The sequence below is a fragment of the Neoarius graeffei genome, chromosome 7 (genome assembly GCF_027579695.1).
Source record: "Neoarius graeffei isolate fNeoGra1 chromosome 7, fNeoGra1.pri, whole genome shotgun sequence".
Taxonomy (NCBI): domain Eukaryota; kingdom Metazoa; phylum Chordata; class Actinopteri; order Siluriformes; family Ariidae; genus Neoarius; species Neoarius graeffei.
This window is the reverse complement of record NC_083575.1, coordinates 25448695-25471088: the sequence shown is the minus strand read 5'-3', so window position 1 is coordinate 25471088 and position 22394 is coordinate 25448695. Positions and strand designations below refer to the sequence as shown.

At 40.9% G+C, this 22394-nt stretch overlaps 1 protein-coding gene across 1 annotated transcript in view; it reads left to right on the top strand.

Annotated features, from left to right (window-relative positions):
* Positions 1 to 22394, top strand: part of mcph1 (microcephalin 1) — a 132227-nt gene that overhangs the window by 56062 nt on the left and 53771 nt on the right. The window contains exons 11-13 of the mRNA XM_060925450.1: positions 7804 to 7841; positions 13759 to 13921; positions 16168 to 16245. Of these exons, the coding sequence (XP_060781433.1) occupies positions 7804 to 7841; positions 13759 to 13921; positions 16168 to 16245 (279 nt within the window). The remainder of the gene's footprint in view (positions 1 to 7803; positions 7842 to 13758; positions 13922 to 16167; positions 16246 to 22394) is intronic.

Below are 22394 nucleotides of genomic sequence, written 5' to 3'. Positions count from 1 at the left end.
GAACAAGGATTCCAATAGAATTAAGAGCTTCAAGACTGTCTTGTTCGTGTTAGTTTCTTGCATCATCATTATTAAACTGAATTCCGGAACCACAACCCTTTTTATTCTTGGTAAAGAGACTTGTGGTTGGCTTTTTCGACCGTTCTCTGAAACAGGTGCTTGTGATCGGGCTCGTCCTGACAGCTATCGTATGATCTCATGGCTGAGTCAGTGACTCATAAGACCGGTGTCAAAACTTCAAGGAGTGTCAAATTAAATAAATCAGAGAAGACCCCAAACCCAAGCATGAGATCATTGTGTGTTGCACTAAAGGGAAATCTTAAAATGAGACAATCGGCTCGATAGGTCAAAGAGTGCTTTATATAGTGTGTGTGGCTGCTCCCTGAGTCCATATGGAGTTTGAGCGCCCTTTCACTTTGAATAGAGGCCTCAGTCATATCAGAGTGCATGAACTGGCCACCATGCTCGCTGTGTCATACCCGAAAGTATTTCCTTCATTTGTGCTTGGGCGTATTGGAAACGCACTTGTAAAGGAGTTCACACCACCGCTTGGGTTCATGCTCTTATGCATTGTGATGCTGGTGTGGGGTGGATCTCCTGTTACAAAACATGGCAAGGAATATGCTAATTCAACACTTTTTTTTTTTTTTTTTTTTACGCTTTCTGATTTTGTTTTGAAGGCGATCACAACTGTTTGCTTTCTAGGTTTCATTCCGGAGGTACGGCACTTGTTTTCAGCACAGCAACGTAAAGGAAACGTGTAAAGTCTTAATGAACGATGACTGAAGTCCACTGCCATTCTTCCTGACTTAAGAAAGTGTGTTTTGGCTGTTGGGGCTGTCGGAGTAAATAGAGTGCACAAACAGGATAAGACCTGACCGAGCATGATAAATCTCATGCTAATTCATTTATTAGAACAACACGTATCTGACAGTAAAGTTGGCTGTAATGCAAACGAGAGGCTTCCTTTCATACAGTATTGTTTCCAGTAATAACAAATTCACTTGTATGGTGGAAGATCTCCATAAACAAAGCCAAATGATAAGTTTTTGTTTTTTAAAAGCATATATGTATACAACCCCGATTCCAAAAAAGTTGGGACAAAGTACAAATTGTAAATAAAAACGGAATGCAATGATGTGGAAGTTTTAAAATTCCATATTTTATTCAGAATAGAACATAGATGACATATCAAAGGTTTAAACTGAGAAAATGTATCATTTAAAGAGAAAAATTAGGTGATTTTAAATTTCTTACAACAACACATCTCAAAAAAGTTGGGACAAGGCCATGTTTACCACTGTGAGACATCCCCTTTTCTCTTTACAACAGTCTGTAAACGTCTGGGGACTGAGGAGACAAGTTGCTCAAGTTTAGGGATAGGAATGTTAACCCATTCTTGTCTAATGTAGGATTCTAGTTGCTCAACTGTCTTAGGTCTTTTTTTGTCGTATCTTGCGTTTTATGATGCGCCAAATGTTTTCTATGGGTGAAAGATCTGGACTGCAGGCTGGCCAGTTCAGTACCCGGATCCTTCTTCTACGCAGCCATGATGCTGTAATTGATGCGATATGTGGTTTGGCGGCGGCACGGTGGTGTAGTGGTTAGCACTGTCGCCTCACAGCAAGAAGGTCCGGGTTCGAGCCCCGTGGCCGGCGAGGGCCTTTCTGTGTGGAGTTTGCATGTTCTCCCCGTGTCCGCGTGGGTTTCCTCCGGGTGCTCCGGTTTCCCCCACAGTCCAAAGACATGCAGGTTAGGTTAACTGGTGACTCTAAATTGAGCGTAGGTGTGAATGTGAGTGTGAATGGTTGTCTGTGTCTATGTGTCAGCCCTGTGATGACCTGGCGACTTGTCCAGGGTGTACCCCGCCTTTCGCCCGTAGTCAGCTGGGATAGGCTCCAGCTTGCCTGCGACGCTGTAGAACAGGATAAAGCGGCTACAGATAATGAGATGAGATGTGGTTTGGCATTGTCATGTTGGAAAATGCAAGGTCTTCCCTGAAAGAGACGTCGTCTGGATGGGAGCATATGTTGCTCTAGAACCTGGATATACCTTTCAGCATTGATGGTGTCTTTCCAGATGTGTAAGCTGCCCATGCCACACGCACTAATGCAACCCCATACCATCAGAGATGCAGGCTTCTGAACTGAGCGCCGATAACAACTCGGGTCGTCCTTCTCCTCTTTAGTCCGAATGACACAGCGTCCCTGATTTCCATAAAGAACTTCAAATTTTGATTCGTCTGACCACAGAACAGTTTTCCACTTTGCCACAGTCCATTTTAAATGAGCCTTGGCCCAGAGAAGACGTCTGCGCTTCTGGATCATGTTTAGATACGGCTTCTTCTTTGAACTATAGAGTTTTAGCTGGCAACGGCGGATGGCACGGTGAATTGTGTTCACAGATAATGTTCTCTGGAAATATTCCTGAGCCCATTTTGTGATTTCCAATACAGAAGCATGCCTGTATGTGATGCAGTGCCGTCTAAGGGCCCGAAGATCACGGGCACCCAGTATGGTTTTCCGGTCTTGACCCTTACGCACAGAGATTCTTCCAGATTCTCTGAATCTTTTGATGATATTATGCACTGTAGATGATGATGATATGTTCAAACTCTTTGCAATTTGACACTGTCGAACTCCTTTCTGATATTGCTCCACTATTTGTCAGCGCAGAATTAGGGGGATTGGTGATCCTCTTCCCATCTTTACTTCTGAGAGCCGCTGCCACTCCAAGATGCTCTTTTTATACCCAGTCATGTTAATGACCTATTGCCAATTGACCTAATGAGTTGCAATTTGGTCCTCCAGCTGTTCCTTTTTTTGTACCTTTAACTTTTCCAGCCTCTTATTGCTCCTGTCCCAACTTTTTTGAGATGTGTTGCTGTCATGAAATTTCAAATGAGGCAATATTTGGCCTGAAATTTCAAAATGTCTCACTTTCGACATTTGATATGTTGTCTATGTTCTATTGTGAATACAATATCAGTTTTTGAGATTTGTAAATGATTGCATTCCGTTTTTATTTACAATTTGTACTTTGTCCCAACTTTTTTGGAATCAGGGTTGTGTATGTGTGTATATATATATATATATATATATATATATATATATATATATACACACACACACACACACACACACACACACACACACACACACACACAGTGGGGCAAAAAAGTATTTAGTCAGTCACCAATTGTGCAAGTTCTCCCACTTAAAAAGATGAGAGGCCTGTAATTTTCATCATAGGTATACCTCAACTATGGGAGACAAAATGAGAAACAAAATCCAGAAAATCAACATTGTCTGATTTTTAAAGAATTTATTTGCAAATTATGGTGGAAAATAAGTATTTGGTCAATAACAAAAGTTCATCTCAATACTTTGTTATATACCCTTTGTTGGCAATGACAGAGGTCAAATGTTTTCTGTAAGTCTTCACAAGGTTTTCACACACTGTTGCTGGTATTTTGGCCCATTCCTCCATGCAGATCTCCTCTAGAGCAGTGATGTTTTGGGGCTGTCGCTGGGCAACACGGACTTTCAACTCCCTCCAAAGATTTTCTATGGGGTTGAGATCTGGAGACTGGCTAGGCCACTCCAGGACCTTGAAATGCTTCTTACGAAGCCACTCCTTCGTTGCCCGGGCGGTGTGTTTGGGATCATTGTCATGCTGAAAGACCCAGCCACGTTTCATCTTCAATGCCCTTGCTGATGGAAGGAGGTTTTCACTCAAAATCTCACGATACATGGCCCCATTCATTCTTTCCTTTACACGGATCAGTCGTCCTGGTCCCTTTGCAGAAAAACAGCCCCAAAGCATGATGTTTCCACCCCCATGCTTCACAGTAGGTATGGTGTTCTTTGGATGCAACTCAGCATTCTTTCTCCTCCAAACACGACAAGTTGAGTTTTTACCAAAAAGTTCTATTTTGGTTTCATCTGACCATATGGCATTCTCCCAATCCTCTTCTGGATCATCCAAATGCTCTCTCGCAAACTTCAGACGGGCCTGGACATGTACTGGCTTAAGCAGGGGGACACGTCTGGCACTGGAGGATTTGAGTCCCTGGCGGCGTAGTGTGTTACTGATGGTAGCCTTTGTTACTTTGGTCCCAGCTCTCTGCAGGTCATTCACTAGGTCCCCCCGTGTGGTTCTGGGATTTTTGCTCACCGTTCTTGTGATCATTTTGACCCCACGGGGTGAGATCTTGCGTGGAGCCCCAGATCGAGGGAGAGTATCAGTGGTCTTGTATGTCTTCCATTTTCTAATAATTGCTCCCACAGTTGATTTCTTCACACCAAGCTGCTTACCTATTGCAGATTCAGTCTTCCCAGCCTGGTGCAGGTCTACAATTTTGTTTCTGGTGTCCTTTGACAGCTCTTTGGTTTTGGCCATAGTGGAGTTTGGAGTGTGACTGTTTGAGGTTGTGTACAGGTGTCTTTTATACTGATAACGAGTTCAAACAGGTGCCATTAATACAGGTAACGAGTGGAGGACAGAGGAGCCTCTTAAAGAAGTTGTTACAGGTCTGTGAGAGCCAGAAATCTTGCTTGTTTGTAGGTGACCAAATACTTATTTTACCGAGGAATTTACCAATTAATTCATTAAAAATCCTATAATGTGATTTCCTGGATTCTTTCCCCCCATTCTGTCTCTCATAGTTGAAGTGTACCTATGATGAAAATTACAGGCCGCTCTCATCTTTTTAAGTGGGAGAACTTGCACAATTGGTGGCTGACTAAATACTTTTTTGCCCTAGTGTGTGTGTGTGTATATATATATATATATATATATATATATAAAAAATAATTAATTTGGTATACTTGTGTAATCAGTATTCTAAAGAAGCAGCTTTAGGACCAAAAGGTTGCCGGTTTGACTCCCTGGACCAGCAGGAATGGCTGAAGTGCCCTTGAGCAAGGCACCTAACCCTTAACTGCTCCCCAGGCTACTCTGGGTGTGTTGTATGTCACTCTGGATAAGAGTGTCTGCTAAATGTTGCCTTTCTGCGTGGAGTTTGCATGTTCTCCTCGTGTCTGCGTGGGTTTCCTCCGGGTGCTCTGGTTCCCCCACAGTCCAAAGACATGTGGTTAGGTTAACATGGGGCGGCCTTGGGCTGAAGTGCCCTTGAGCGATAGCCTGGGCCCGCCCATCCTAAGCGTGACGCAACACGAGGGCCTGTTGCGAGCTTAGTCTGGCCAGGCAAGCTATCTACAGCTCTTCCAAGCTCCCGAAAAATCGGGAACCAATCAGCTTTCAGCATCTCCAACGGCCCTGGGTAGAGGCGTGTTCAAGGCACTGACGTAGTAGAACTGCGACCGGAAGCCATAGATTGTTTACAGAATCTATGCCAGAAGCGCTTCATTCACTAGAAACATTACGAACATGGAGCAAGTTCTCATTGAAAACGGAGCAAAGAGCAGCCCTGGAGGTATTTATTGAAAGGACGGACGTTTTCGCCTTGCTCCCGACCGGCTTCGATAAGAGTTTAATCTACCAGTTAGTCCCGTCGCGTCACATACGTCAGAGGAAAGAGTGATGTGATTGGTTTAAGCTTCGTCACAGCCTTTTCTGGCTTCGACCAGTAGCAAACTGAGGCATTTCAGGGAGGCGGGTCAACCACGGGCTCTGGGAAACGGTTGGGCTTAATATCTTGGCCAGACCAAATTCTCGGAGAGCTTTGCAGTCGCGTTAGCCAGACTACTTGAGTGAGGCACCTAACCCCTGACTGCTCCTTGGGTACTGTAGCATAGCTGCCCGCTGCTCTGGGTGTGTGTGTGCTCACTTGCGTATGTCCACGCGTGTGTTCACTGCTTCAAATGGGTTAAATGCAGAGGTTAAATTTCGTTGAGCGTGTTACAAATAAAGGCTTCTTCTTCTTAATGCAATAATCATTTTATTGTAAGGAGCTGTTTTGTTTACTGTTTATGCAAATCGTCTCGGATGTCAGCGCTTTGTCACTATCGTTTTCTGCCTTGGAAGAGTCTTCAGGATGCTCATGTGATTTCAGTTTCTTGGTAACATGACAAGCTATGGGTTGTGTGGTTTTTTTTTTTCGGAGCTAAGGAAAAAAGAGGCTTGTGAAGGAATAACTTGTTATTCACTGGATACGAGCAATCATGCGCTCTGATCGGCTGCTCTACTACTAGGATATCAGCTCATATACCACGAGTAGAGAAAAACAAAATGGCGGCGCGTGGTCGTGGTGAACCAACCGAGGACGAAATAAAAACTCGATTTGAAAACAAAACCTCAAAAAAAAAGGCAACAAAATATGGAATGAAAGTATTTCATGGTCAAAACGTATCCTTTTTTTCTTTCCCAAGAATTATAATTATAGCATTTTTCACAAATCGCTACTGTCATTTCGCCGGTTTGTTTACATTTTAAGTGGAAGTAATTTTGTCAGACTTTTTTAAAAAAAATTTTATCGAATTTGCAAAAAAAATTTAAAAACAAATGCTCCGTTTCTTAAAATCCAGCGACTGTGGATCGAATAAAAGTTATCCCAGTCAGTCTCATGTACAACTCGATTTCATGGAATAACTGTTCAATATCTGCTCGAAAGTAAGAGATAGCAGGAACTAACTTGTCTCACGAGCGTTCTACAGCATTAAATAAAACTAAACACCGCGTCTGTTCTTTATCGTTTTAGTTTTATTCTTTCCTCGGACCGTCAAGCATCAGTGGAAATGGTAGACTCGATCGATTTGTAGGTGAAGGTGTGCTGTTTGTTTTTTGGCTCACCAATTCTTGCGTAGCTTGTTGAAGCTTTCTCGTTCGACTCTACATCCATGAACGAAAAATAAAGATAAAGAAAGGATTGTTTCGGCGTGACGAGGACGTCCTCTTGCTGAATGCTGGTGATCATGTAAGCACTGACCCAGAAGTGAAAAGAGTGCGTAGTCACATCACTAAAAGTAGAACAATATACCAACATTCAATAACAGAGTGTTTTTGTAAGTGAAGCCTTTTCTAGGTCAAATGATGACTGAAGAACGGGCCAAAAACAACAAAGAAAGGCTTTGCGTTTCAAGATCTCGAGTTCTACCCGCAGCTCTGACTGCACGTTTTGGAGCTTTCTTTTCGAACCCACGCTGAGTTTAATACGCAATTATGGCTCGTGAATTAAAGTCCTACATTTAAAGCTAGTTTTATGTAACTGAACCAAATTGAGAACATGTTAATCCAATGCCAGGAATGATTTGCTGAAGTCCTGCTTTGCCTGTTCTTTCAGCTTCGAGCAGATAGACGACGAGAAGGCCCGTCTGCACACCTGGCTGTACGGTTGTCAATAAGCATATCTATAAACATGTTATGTATTATGGAAATGTTTTGGCTTCTCTGTGTGCTGATGGAGCTGAACCCCCAACTTCCTGTGGTGAGAGCAGAGAGGAAGCTGTGTGTGTGTGTGTGTGTGTGTGTGTGTGCGCGTCTCACTCACTCGTGCTCGCACCGAGGACCTGCCATCATGGGGCCAGAGTACAGGGGGCGGATGAAGCCGAGGGACACGCTGCCGTCCCTTAAACAACACACGAACTGCTTTTTCCCTTCTTCATGGCCTTGGACTTGTGTTTCCTCCCCGCTCACCAAATACGCAGATACATCCGGCATGTGTTTCTCATGCGAGTGTGTGATCTGCTGTGTTGTTTACCGTCTTGCCTAATCAGAACGAGAGCTCGTGATTATATTAGCAATGTAGACGATTCTTGGTCATTCATGTTCTGACGTGATTACTGCTTGACATTTACGTCGTTAACGTGACTGTTTTTTGTTTGTTTGTTTTTTCCTTTGCAGAAGAATAGAACGTTAGTAATGACGAGCATGCCAAGCGAGTAAGTATGTTCAGCTAGCTCTCACCCTGTCACATGATATCATATTGTTAATTGGATTAATTAATAAAAGGTTTTTTTGCAACAGCGCTATTGAATTCTCGACTCCAAGTGTGGATTAACTTTCGATAACAGCAGCTCTGATGGTATTTCTGTCTCCAGTTCAGATGATGGGTTTACAGGACCAGTCAAAAGTTTGGACACACCTTCGAATTCAATGTCTTAAAGTAACGATGGATGTCGTTTCTGTTTGTTTAGTTGAGCGGTTCTTGACACATTGCTACAGTTGTGGTGTGGAATAGGGCGATTTACTGTGTTATTATTTACTGTTTGATCTCAAATGCATTAAGAAGGCATGAAATTACACTAACTTTTAATGAGGCAGCTGTTAATTGAAAAGCATTCCAGGTGACTACCTCATGAATGAATGAATTTATTTTTATTTTCGAACATGTATAAAAAAAAGTATGTAACTATTTGTACATACAAAAGAAAGAAAACGAGAAATTTAAAAAAAAAAAAAGGAAAATAACATAAAGAGCTAAGACATTACAAAACACCGCACATTGTTCGAAAAAGGAGTGGGAAGAAGTACAATACTTTAATTTCCCACCCCTTTTAACTACCCCGAAATCCAAACTACATTAATACACCTATAAAAATATATACCATATATACACTTCATGAATATCTATATAAATAAATAATTACAAAAATAAATATATACTACATGCCATATATATATATATATATATATATATATATATATATATATATATATATATATATATATACACTTCATAAATGTCTATATAAATATATAATTACAAAAAAATATATACTATATACCATATATACACTTCATAAATATATATACACACACTTCATAAATATCTATAAAATATATAATTACTATATATATATATATATATATATAGATATATATATACCATATATACACTTCATAAATATCTATAAAATATATAATTACTATATATATATATAGATATATATATACCATATATACACTTCATAAATATCTATATAAATATTTAATTACAAAAATAAATATCTACTACATACCTATCCCTGTAAATATGAATATATAAACTATCCCCATAAATAAATATATACCATATACTAAGTTAGTTCTAATATAACAATCAACCCTATCATGAAGTTGGTTAAGATAACGCCAATAGTGTACAAAGCATCATCAAGGTAAACGCTGGCTACGCTGAAGAATCTAAAATATCTCATCTCATCTCATTATCTCTAGCCGCTTTATCCTTCTACAGGGTCGCAGGCAAGCTGGAGCCTATCCCAGCTGACTACGGGCAAAAGGCGGGGTACACCCTGGACAAGTCGCCAGGTCATCACAGGGCTGACACATAGACACAGACAACCATTCACATTCACACCTACGGTCAATTTAGAGTCACCAGTTAACCTAACCTGCATGTCTTTGGACTGTGGGGGAAACCGGAGCACCCGGAGGAAACCCACGCGGACACGGGGAGAACATGCAAACTCCACACAGAAAGGCCCTCGCCGGCCATGGGGCTCGAACCCAGGACCTTCTTGCTGTGAGGCGACAGCGCTAACCACTACACCACCGTGCCGCCCGAATCTAAAATATGAAACGCTTTTTTAACACCATACATTCCATATGTTATGTCATAGTTTTGATGTTTTCAGTTTTGTTCTACAATGCAGAAAATACAGAAAACCGTCTGAATGAGTTCAGGTGTCCAGGTTCATACATGGGGATACTTCCCATCATCGGAACTATTGAACAGTTATTCCACGAAATCAAGTCGTACATGAGCCGATAGCCGACGAGGCACGTAGCACCGACTTGGTTATAAGCCGTGTATGACGAAATTGAATGGAATAACTGTTTTATTCTATCCACATTTGCTGGATTTTGAGAAACGGGAGCGTTTTTATTTTAATTTTTTGCAAATTTGATAAATAAAAACTTTAGACAAAACGTCCGACAAAATGATTTCCGCTTCGAATGTAAACAAACCGGCAAAATGACAGGAGCAATAATGATAATTCTTGAAAAATTAAAAAAAAGATAATTTCTTTCCGTATTTTGTTTGGGGTTTTGTTTTCAAGTAGGGTTTTTATTTCATCCTCGGTTGCTTCAGCAACACGCGCCGCCATTTTGTTTTTCTCTACTCACGGTATATGAGCTGATAGCCCAGTAGTAGAGTAGCCAATCAGAGCACGCAATTGCTCATATCCTATCCAGTGAATGTGGATAGAATAATCTGGGTTATAATATACTGATTTAAAAAAAAAAAGTATGAGCAGTGAATATGGTGACATTTTCTGTAATGTCTGTTGAACATTTATGGACGGAGTCTCCAGTGTCAGCTCTTTGTAACGGTTATTAGCTCGTCCGTCCGGTGTCATCTACATTTCACAAAAATCGCTTCTTCTCTCTCAATTCTTCACTGATTTTTTAAATTCTTTTTGGCAGGAAGGTAGGTCTGCCTGGGGCGCATATGGCTTCTACCCCAATTTGCAAAATTGCAATTAATAATGAAGCTATGGAGTAATTAAGCCCTAACGAGCAGTTTCCACACAAATCGCTTTTTCAATCCTCAGTTCTTCACCGATTTTTATTCTTTCTGGCATGAAGGTAGGGATACCTAGGGTGCATATAACTTTTACCCAGAGTTGCTTCATTACAATTATTAATGAAGTCATGGACTAATTAAGCCTTAATGAGCAGTTAAACAAAAATCGATTCTTCTCGGTCAATTCCTCACCATTTAGGATTCTTTCTGGCAAATAGGTCGGTATTCCTAGGGTGGATATAGCTTTTATATATATATATATATATATATATATATATATATATATATATATAAGTTGTGGTCAGAAGTTTACATACAGTGACATGAATGCCATCTTGGATATGAATGTCATGGCAATATTTGGGCTTTCAGTCATTTCTTTGAACTGTTCTTTTTCTGTGGCAGAATGATTGTACAGCATACATCTTTAATTAAAAAAAAACACTAGAATTTGGTGCACAAGTTTAAATTTTCTTTGGGTTTTCTGAAATCAACACAGGGTCAAAATTATACATACAGGGTCAAAAATTTACATACAGTACACCTAATATTTGGGTAAAATGTCTCTTCGCAAGATTCACCTTGACCAAACATTTTTGTTTACCATGAACAAGCTTCTGGCAGAATTCTGGTTGGATATTTCACAACTCTTCATGGTAGAATTAGTAGAGTTCGATTAAATTTTTTTTTTTTTCTTAGCATGGACTTGACTTATAAGCACAGTCCATATATTTTCAATAGAGTTGAAGTCAGGACTTGTTATAAGCTGAATGTTAGCCTGCTTTATCCTCCACAACCAGCTCTGATGTGTGTTTGGGTTCATTGTCCTGTTGTAACTCCCAAGTCATGTTCAAGGCCCAATCCCAATTCTAATTTCTACCCCTACCCCTCCGCCTTCCCCTCCGCCTTCCCCTTGGCCCTTCCCCTTGAAACTGAGCTACAAGGGATAGGGCTTGAAATTCAACCCTTACGTATTGGGATAGCCCTTCAACGATCGCATACGTCATCGCGTACCTCCGTCAGCGTTTACGTTAGCAAAACGCGACCAAATGCGTCATTGGCTGCGACCAGCCGCTACAGTCAGAGCCAGAGATCTCTGCTGGCAGGGTGTGATTTGTTAACTAACACCACTGAATGGGATATCTTTGGCGCTTCGTGCACCACATCCGACAGAATGAGGTGTCAGAACACTCATGTAAACAATAAAAGCGAGAATAACAGAACAAAACGTACGCAGTCAAGCAACCGAAAACAATACTCACTCCCAAAGCTTTTTAGCAGCAGCTTGGATTTCAGAAATCGCTGCTCATTCTCAGCTCGAAAGCGAATCAAGCGGCGTGTTTCCTCTGGATAACAACTTAAAACACGTAAATAATGGAGAAAATACATTTATGACAATCTTTCGCCGCGGGAACCGCCATCTTTCTGAAATCCGCATGAAATCTCGCTGAAATCCGCATGGTATTGTGGGAAATCACTCAAACCCCTTCGTTCGGAGTCTGCTCCAGGAAAATCTCCGTTTGGAGGGGTACAGAAGCCCTACCCCTCCGCGTTAACTGGGATTGGGATACCCCTACCCCTTCACGTGAACGCGCAAAATGGAGGGGAAGGGCCAAGGGGTTGGTCCAAGGGGTGAAATGGGATTCGGCCCAAGTTTCTGATGGTTTACGCTGAAGAATTCTGAGGTAGTCCTCCTTCTTCATTATTCCATCCACTTAGTGCAATGAACCAGTTCCACTGGCAGCAAAACAGCCCCAGAGCATGATGATCCGACCACCACCACCAGCTGGTACAGTGTCCCTCTGTACATGGTGGTCATTGTGGCCAAACAACTCAATCTTTGTCTCATCTGACCATACAGCTTTCCTCCAGAAGGCTTTTTCTTTGTCCGTGTGGTCAGCTTCAAACATTTGTTAAGCTTGAAGGTGTCAATTTTGGATCAGGGGGTTATTTCTTGGATAGCAGCCTCTTAGTCCATGGTGATCTGAACTGTAGACAGTGATCCATCCGCTTCCAGTTCATGGCAGGGCTGTGCCATGGTGGTTCCCAGGTTGTTCCTGACCATCCAAACCAATTTCCTTTCAGCTGAGGGTGACAGTTTGGGTTTTCTTGAAGCAAAGTGACTTGGCAAAGTGACTACACCTCACAATAATGTGGATACAATTGTTTGAACTGATCTTGGAATTTGCAGTTGTTTAGAAATGGTTCCAAGAGACATTCTGGAGTTGTGTACATCTGCGATCCTCTTTCTCAGATCTGCACTGAGCTCCTTGGACTGTCCCATTTTACTGTGTGTTGGTCAATCCAATGAGTGCTGTAAACAAACCCTTTTTATGAAGGCACAGAGAAGCTACCAGCTGTAGTCATTCATGATCACTAATAGGAAGTTAAGAGACCTTGGCCTTGGCAAGATAAGAGACATTTTGGAAGTTTCAGCACCTCTGAATTAATAATCTAAGTGAGCGTATGTCAATTTTTGACCCTGTATGTGTAAATTTTTGACCCTGTGTTGATTTCAGAAAACCCAAAGAAAATTTAAACTTGTGCACCAAATTCTAGTGTTGTTTTTTTTTAATTAAAGATGTATGCTGTACAATCATTCTGCCACAGAAAAAGAACAGTTCAAAGAAATGACTGAAAGCCCAAATATTGCCATGACATTCATATCCAAGATGACATGAATGTCACTGTGTGTAAACTTCTGACCACAACTGTGTATATATAGCTTGTACATGGTGTATATAGCTTGCAACATTTATTGCACAAGGTGGCCCACTTTACATCGTTCCTTCTGGACTAGATGGGGCTGGAGTGAGCTACGGCGTCATTGACGGTCTCGTTCTTTATACCAGGTCTTATAATCCATATTTAGTAAATGTTTCTTGGCACATTTTTGTTTTCTCCTGTTGTTCCATTGAATCAGAGTCCACTGATGATTTTTTTTTCCCCCTTAGTTAACTAGCTGAGGTAGATTTGTCCATTTTTATCGCTAATGACTGAAAAACTAAAATGGCACGCACGCTCTTCAGTCTGAATCCGACTTTAAAAAGCGTAATGCGCAAATCTGTCTTCACATTTAGAACAACCTTAGCAATATTAGCGAATCAAACCAGATTGTGAGATCGTCTCACTACCCCAAGTTAGCTTGGGAGCTAACTTGTCTCGCAGATGTTGCACCACAGTAAATGTTTCCGGATGAATAAATAAGTGTAAGGATGAACGCTTCAGGAAGTGCTGTTGTGGAAAAATAATCTGGTTGTTTGTGTATAATCGTATAGCGAGTTGTATTCTTTTACCACGCTAACCCCAAGCACAATCCGTCTTGTTAGGAAACAGCAGACGGTCATCCAGGTGGTGAAGTCTCTGGGTGGCTTCACCGTGGTCGACACTGTGTGTGAGAGCACGACGCATGTGGTGTCAGGGAGTCCACGACGCACCCTCAATATCCTGCTGGGCATCGCACGAGGATGCTGGATTCTCTCCTTCGAATGGGTGTGTTAAATAAATACATGTTTGTTTTTTATTTTTTGCATGTTTTTCTTGTCTGCTCCACTTTGTTTGTGCAGTATATTCATATTTCTACAGTCAATTCCAGAGTGAAATACCCAGAAATGAAATAAAAGTTAAGCACATGGGAGTGCTCACTCTGAAGTTTTATTGAGGCACTTTTTTTTTAACTCCAGACATGTTTTTGCTTAAACAAAGTTTCCCCTGCGGTGATTGTCTAGTGAAACCTCCCCTGAAGAGAATAACAGCTCAGCGCTTCGTCCTGTAGTGCGTAAAAAAGCTTGAGAACACTGACTCTTGTACTCGATGTGGAGCACGCTAAGCTTCTTTTCATTTTAGCTTTGTGTATGTGGACTGTTCCTTTCAATTCAGATTCAGTTCAGTTCAGTCGTAACCTCCAGACAGAGGTAGCCAAGTTATGGCATGTAATGTCTGTCTCGGGATTTACTGGTTCAGTAGCTCTACACATACACTACCGTTCAAAAGTCTGGGGTCACTTTGAAATGTCCTTATTTTTGAAAGAAAAGCACTGTTCTTTTCAATGAAGATCACTTTAAACTAATCAGAAATCCACTCTATACATTGCTAATGTGGTAAATGACTATTCTAGCTGCAAATGTCTGGTTTTTGGTGCAATATCTCCATAGGTGTATAGAGGCCCATTTCCAGCAACTCTCACTCCAGTGTTCTAATGGTACAATGTGTTTGCTCATTGCCTCAGAAGGCTAATGGATGATTAGAAAACCCTTGTACAATCATGTTAGCGCAGCTGAAAACAGTTGAGCTCTTTAGAGAAGCTATAAAACTGACCTTCCTTTGAGCAGATTGAGTTTCCGGAGCATCACATTTGTGGGGTCGATTAAATGCTCAAAATGGCCAGAAAAATGTCTTGACTATATTTTCTATTCATTTTACAACTTATGGTGGTAAATAAAAGTGTGACTTTTCATGGGAAACACAAAATTGTCTGGGTGACCCCAAACTTTTGAATGGTAGTGTAGAAGGTAATCAAACAGGCGAAATGACAGTAGCGACTTGTGAAAAATGCTCTAATAATAATTGAAAAATAAAAAAGATACGTTCTTACCATCAAATACTTTCATTCCATATTTTGTTGCTTTTTTTTCTTTTTGTATTTTTTGAGGCTTTGTTTTCGAATAGAGTTTTTATTTCATCCTCGTTTGGTTCAGCAACACGCGCCGCCATTTTGTTTTTCTCTGCTCATGGTATATGAGCTGATAGCTTAGTAGTAGAGTAGCCAATCAGAGTGCGTGAATGTGTATAGAATAATACGGTGTGTATGTGTGTGTGATGTGTATATATACACACACACACACACACATACACATATATAAATATAAAAAGTGTGTGTATGTGTGTATATATATATATATATATATATATATATATATATATATTATGTATGTATGTGTGTATGTATTTTTAAGTTCGTTTCTTAGACAAGGATTTTAAGATCGTTACCTTGTTAACAGTTTCAGCGTGAATCTTCCGCCTTCCTCAGAACTGTCACCAGATGTCAGGTGGTGACGTGCCTTATCAGCTGATTTTACGTTACGGTAAGGTAACAATCTTAAAATCCTTGTCTAAGAAACAAACTTAAAAATACTTAAATAGTCAGACATAATGAATTTCCACTACACACACACACACTATATAATATTCATTGCTTTTCTGCTCACCGCGGGTGTAAAGAGTGGCTATTTGAGCTACTTCCTGTCAGCTTGAACCAGTCTGGCCGTTCTCCTGTGACCTCTCTCATCAACATGGCCTTTCTGCCAGCAGAACCGCTGCTCGCTGGATGCGTTTTGTGTTTTCATACAATTCTGAAGAAACTCTAGACACGGCGTGCAAATCCCAGGAGGTCAGCAGTACGCACATATTTCCAAAACGCATAATTTTAGTTCCGATGATGTTTGCCAAAGTTCAAGAGCTAAATTTCGTCAGAAGGCCTTCTTTTGTGCAACTCCTCTTCCAGTTTGTGAATATGGAAGTGGCATCTAATGGTTCGTTCCAGAACTTGATAAACACAAGAACAATAAACCGATCGTTTCATCTTTGCCTTCATCACTGTTCTTGTAGAAGTTGAGGAAAGTCGAATTATTGTTTGAACAAAAAAATTGAAGCAACTTGAATTTGTCAGTCAGTCGATGATGTTTTTAAAAATCAAGTTCAAACTGAAGAAGAAGAAAAAAATGTGGATTTTCTCACAGATCTTATGGTGTCTGGAGCACCGGCAGTGGGTTCCAGAGGAGCCGTATGAACTATCTGATCACTTTCCTGCTGCACCGGTAAGCTGAATCAAAATCTGATTAAATTGCTCACGTATAGTACTGTGCAAAAGTCTTAGCCTCCCCCCCTTTTTTTTAATACAAGCTTTGTTATAGATTTCTATTTTATGACTTCAACATTTTCGAGTCGGTACAAAACATATTAGAGTCCAAACGTTCATTTTCCAGCACAAAATTAAATCTTACAGAAAAAAAAGTTTGTATCTGAGCAGCGTATTCCATAAGAGAGCACTTTTCAGATGAAAAAATTAAACATAATGAAGGCTGCTGGGTTTTGGGGCAAAATTATGAAGCAAGTGTGACAAAGTGTCCAGAAGAACTGTGGCTGGTTCTGGAAGACGCTCAGTAAAACCTACAGCTCGTTTCCGCACTCACTGGACCTGAGACTACTTTTTTTTTTTTTTTTTTTTTAAAGCAAAGAGTCATCTCAGACCAAATATTGACTTTGTTTCATTTATTATGGCGTACTGTTTAGTTATTTTTTTTTAATGTTGAAATATTTAATGTCTTCATTTTTAAGCTATTTTTGGTCGACAGCATTTCTTTACATGTGCTTAAGACTTCTACACAGTACTGTACATTTAATTGCATATTATTTAATCATAGAGTTTACAACCTCGATTCCAAAAAAGTTGGGACAAAGTACAAATTGTAAATAAAAACGGAATGCAATAATTTACAAATCTCAAAAACTGATATTGTATTCACAGTAGAACATAGACAACATATCAAATGTCGAAAGTGAAACATTTTGAAATTTCAAGCCAAATATTAGCTCATTTGAAATTTCATGACAGCAAGACATCTCAAAAAAGTTGGGACAGGGGCAATAAGAGGCTGGAAAAGTTAAAGGTACAAAAAAGGAACAGCTGGAGGACCAAATTGCAACTCATTAGGTCAATTGGCAATAGGTCATTAACATGACTGGGTATAAAAAGAGCATCTTGGAGTGGCAGCGGCTCTCAGAAGTAAAGATGGGAAGAGGATCACCAATCCCCCTAATTCTGCGCCGACTAATAGTGGAGCAATATCAGAAAGGAGTTCGACAGCGTAAAATTGCAGAGAGTTTGAACATATCATCATCTACAGTGCATAATATCATCAAAAGATTCAGAGAATCTGGAAGAATCTCTGTGCATAAGGGTCAAGGCCGGAAAACCATACTGGGTGCCCGTGATCTTCGGGCCCTTAGACGGCACTGCATCACATACAGGCATGCTTCTGTATTGGAAATCACAAAATGGGCTCAGGAATATTTCCAGAGAACATTATCTGTGAACACAATTCACCGTGCCATCCGCCATCGCCAGCTAAAACTCTATGGTTCAAAGAAGAAGCCGTATCTAAACATGATCCAGAAGCTCAGACGCCTTCTCTGGGCCAAGGCTCATTTAAAGTGGAAAACTGTTCTGTGGTCAGACGAATCAAAATTTGAAGTTCTTTATGGAAATCAGGGACGCCGTGTCATTCGGACTAAAGAGGAGAAGGACGACCCGAGTTGTTATCAGCGCTCAGTTCAGAAGCCTGCATCTCTGATGGTATGGGGTTGCATTAGTGCGTGTGGCATGGGCAGCTTACACATCTGGAAAGACACCATCAATGCTGAAAGGTATATCCAGGTTCTAGAGCAACATATGCTCCCATCCAGACGACGTCTCTTTCAGGGAAGACCTTGCATTTTCCAACATGACAATGCCAAACCACATACTGCATCAATTACAGCATCATGGCTGTGTAGAAGAAGGGTCCGGGTACTGAACTGGCCAGCCTGCAGTCCAGATCTTTCACCCATAGAAAACATTTGGCGCACCATAAAACAGAAGATATGACAAAAAAGACCTAAGACAGTTGAGCAACGAGAATCCTACATTAGACAAGAATGAGTTAACATTCCTATCCCTAAACTTGAGCAACTTGTCTCCTCAGTCCCCAGACATTTACAGACTGTTGTAAAGAGAAAAGGGGATGTCTCACAGTGGGAAACATGGCCTTGTCCCAACTTTTTTTGAGATGTGTTGTTGTCATGAAATTTAAAATCACCTAATTTTTCTCTTTAAATGATACATTTTCTCAGTTTAAACATTTGATATGTCATCTATGTTCTATTCTGAATAAAATATGGAATTTTGAAACTTCCACATCATTGCATTCCGTTTATATTTACAATTTGTACTTTGTCCCAACTTTTTTGGAATCGGGGTTGTACATAAAAGTGTGGTTTGTTTATTTACTTATGCATTAGTGAGGCAAATTCGTCTCCTATGAACATAGCTTGCACTGCTAAGTTTACGCCGTCACTTCTACCCACAATGGCTGTAGGGACTCCCATCCCGCTGCTCATTCATGCAGTTATTCAATCAGCCCATCATGGAGTAGGAACATGGTGCATAACGTCATGCAAAGCTCCAGTTCATCTTCACAACAAACAGTAATACGTAAAGAAAAAGGAAAAACTCATAGAAATGGGACAGTTAAAGATTCGAAGGAGACCAGGTGACAGCTTGAGCTGGCCTGAGTTTCCCAAAAGCATTGTAGCACAAAGATCATTGTTAAACGGTAGAGCGAGCAGCACAACGAACACTGTCTCTCCTAGTTAAGATGCTCTTAGCTTTAAGAGGCTTTTGGGAAACCCAGCCCTGTCGAGTTTCTCCGAGCCTGTCCCGACTGTAGCATCAGATTCTTGTTCTTGGCTGACAGGAGTGGAACTCGATGTCGTCTTTTGCTCTTGGCGTCCATGAGCCTCGACGTTTGGTATATTTTGCATTCTGCGATGCTTTTCTGCTCAGCGTGGGTGTAAAGACTGGCTATTTGAGTTACTCTATTCTTCCTGACAGCTCAAATTCTCCTCTGACCGCACTTCTCTGAGGGCTGTTTGCACCCAGAACTGCCTTTTGCTGAATGTTGGGACTGTTGTGCATGAAAATCCCAGGAGATCAGCAGTTTCTGAAATACTCAAGCTGGTACCAAGAACCATGCCGCAATCAAAGTCACGGATATCATATTTTCTTATGGACATTAACTGAAACCCTTGACCTGTGCAAGTGTCTTGTAAAAGTATTCATCCCCCTTGGTGTTTGTCCTGTTTTGTCGAATTACAAGCTGGAATTAAAATGGATTTTAGGGGGTTGGCACTATTTGATTTATTGAGCAAACTCCAAACATGTTTTCTTATTTGTTTTCTGGCCACTCTTTTCCGTAAAGCCCCACTCCCATCTCTGCTGTGGATCTTTGCAGCTCCTTCAGTGTTATCTTTGGTGTCTTTGTTGCATCTCTGATTAATGCCCTCCTTGCCCGGTCTGTGAGTTTTGGTGGGTGGCCTTCTCTTGTCAGGTTTGTAGTGGTGCCATATTCTTTCCATTTTGCTATAATGGATTTAATGGTGCTCCGTGGGATATTCAAAGTTTGGGATATTTTTATGACCCAACCCTGATCTATACTTCTCCACAACTTTGTCTCTGCCCTGTTTGGAGGCTCCTTGGTTTTCATGTTGCTTGCTTAGGCTGGGCATACACTGTGTGATTTTTGGCCCGATTTTGACACGATTTTCACTCGTGCGACTATTTTGGAGATCGGGCCAATTTTTGGCTCAATCGTGCGTCTCGGATCGTGTAGTATACATGGGGTAACGACAAGCGATTAACACCTCACGACCTCCTCCCGATCGATCGGATGAAAATCAAACCTGTTTGAAATCCTGGTCGCCCATCGTGAGGCTATCGCACTGTTGAAGCAGTGTCACGAGCCGATTTACCTCAACCTGTCACACTACACATGCGCAAACACAGATACGGAAGAGAAAACAAACACTGAGCAGCACTTCCGGTCTCCTCCTCCTCTTCACGTTTAGAGATGGGATTTATGGCTCTTTGATGGGATCCGCATCTTTGTGATCCGTTCTTTGAAAAGAGCTGTTCAAAAGACTGGCTCATTTGGCTCTTTTTTAAAATATTTATTCAGTTTTAAGAAGACGGCGTCTAAAGAAGCCAGATCCCTCTGCTTAGACAGTGACATCAATATTTCTGGACATACCTTTTATATAAAGCAACCTAGACTTACATTATTGTAACCCCTAAACGCTCATAAATAACCATTAAAAAACAATGAGGGCTTCAATGAATGTCCATGCAGAACGGCTTTTCTGTAAAAAAAAAAAAAGAACCCACTCAAGAACATAGTTATCAAGAACGCAAGAATATTTTATAGAAAAACACTTGTTTTACAAAAATATTTAAGTCTGAGATACAAAACAGATAAATAAATAAAATACACAAAAATGGAACAAACAAAATGACGATAGAATAAATTAAATGAACGTCCGTGCAAAGTAGTTTTCCCACAATATTATCATTAATATCACACAACAACATTATAAACTATCGGAAACACAGTACAGAAAAAGAACGACAGAAAGAACGGCTCCCCCAGCTCGAGACTCGGTTCTCATCGTTCATGCCTAGGAGCCGTTCAAAAGAATCGGTTCGTTCGCGAACGTCACAACACTATTCACGTTGCAGTTCCGGATACAAGAATCTGGAAGTATGGAAGTACAGTGTGAGCAGTCAGATCGCATCCGAGCATCGGATCGTATAGTGTGAGAACAGGAATCGTAAGCTGCGTGCTGTTTACCCCTGCGATTCACTCGTACAGTGTGAGCAGCAGCTGAATACCACGATTGTCGTGTTGCAGAGTCAGGGTCCTTCCAGAACAGGTTGATTTATACAGATGTCATGTGACAGATCATGTGACACTTTGATTGCACACAGGTGGATCTTAATCAACTAATTACATGACTTATGAAGTGAATTGGTTGGACCAGCTCTTATTTAGGGGTTTCATCCGAAAGGGGGTGAATACTTATGCACACTCCAGATTTCTGTTGTTGTTGTTGTTTTTTTAATTTTAATTATTGCTTGTGTCACAATAAAAAAAATTGCAGCTTTAACACACACACACACACCCCAAGAAAAAAAAAAAACCCTCCATTTTAATTCCAGCTTGTAATGTGACAAAACAGGACAAACACCAAGGGGGATGAATACTTTTGCAAGACACTGAGCTGTGGTTGACGGATTGGATAATCTGCATAAAGCGTTTGTCAATAAGTGTTCCTAATCCAGTGGAAGAAATCTCGGTTTATCCCCCAAAAGCTCGCTTTCCATGAGTAAATATTAACCTGAAGTGTTTCAAAACTAAACAGTATCCTGTATTTCATCATAAACATATCTTTCGAGTCTTTTGTTTTGTGTTGTTTTTGTTTTGTTTTTTTTCATTTCACAAAGAATGTGCAGTATTATAAAGCACATTTCACTGCCTCGTTCCCCACTGGAAACCTAAAAAATAAAGAGGTCACTCACTCCTTTCTTTCTTTCTTTCTATTTTACCTGGAACAGCTTGAAAAGAGTCATGTGTGAGGCAATGCGAATAAAAGCTGCGGGTTTTCAAAGACATCTTGGCCGAAACGGAGGCATCCTGCTTGGAGGAAAGTAAAAGGTTAGAAAATAGATGCAGTAGGGTTCCTGTTTGTTTTTGCCTGCCCTGAAATGGGCTTTTGTAAGAAAGATATACAGAGTAGTGCTCTGGATTCCACTTTCATTAGTTTCTGCGAGCCGTGCCAAAAGGCTTTTCTGTCCGAGCCTGAAACCATAATGCGATGCAGAGTCTCTCTGATACTGACACAGATTGTATTGTTCGGACTCCGTTTTCCAGCGCAGCGGCTTTACAATGAAACAATGACTTTGGGGCTTCAAGTGCAGAATATAAATCCGAGCGAACATGCTTTTATTTATATCTGTATTCAGTGAAATCCAAGGTATAAAATGCCTTGGCCTGCTGTTGGCAGTGGCACTGAGTGATTCGGTTTTACTGGCATCTCTGCATGCTCACGCCACCATGTTTCACTCTTCTTGCACTGTGCTTGTATCATAGCGAGTTGTTGTTACCAGTGCTGTGTGAAGGAGTGTTTCAGAGCCACGGGTTGCACATCACTGCCCAATCCAAAACCAACTGCCAGCTCAGAGGAGACTTGTTTTCAGAAGCCTGTGTATGGCTATTAAAGTGCACGAACAAAACTGTCATTCCTGCTGCTTTCAGGTCATCCTGCAAGTCTTTTCAAGTGACTGCAGGCTTCTTTCTTACTTTCTTTAAAGGAG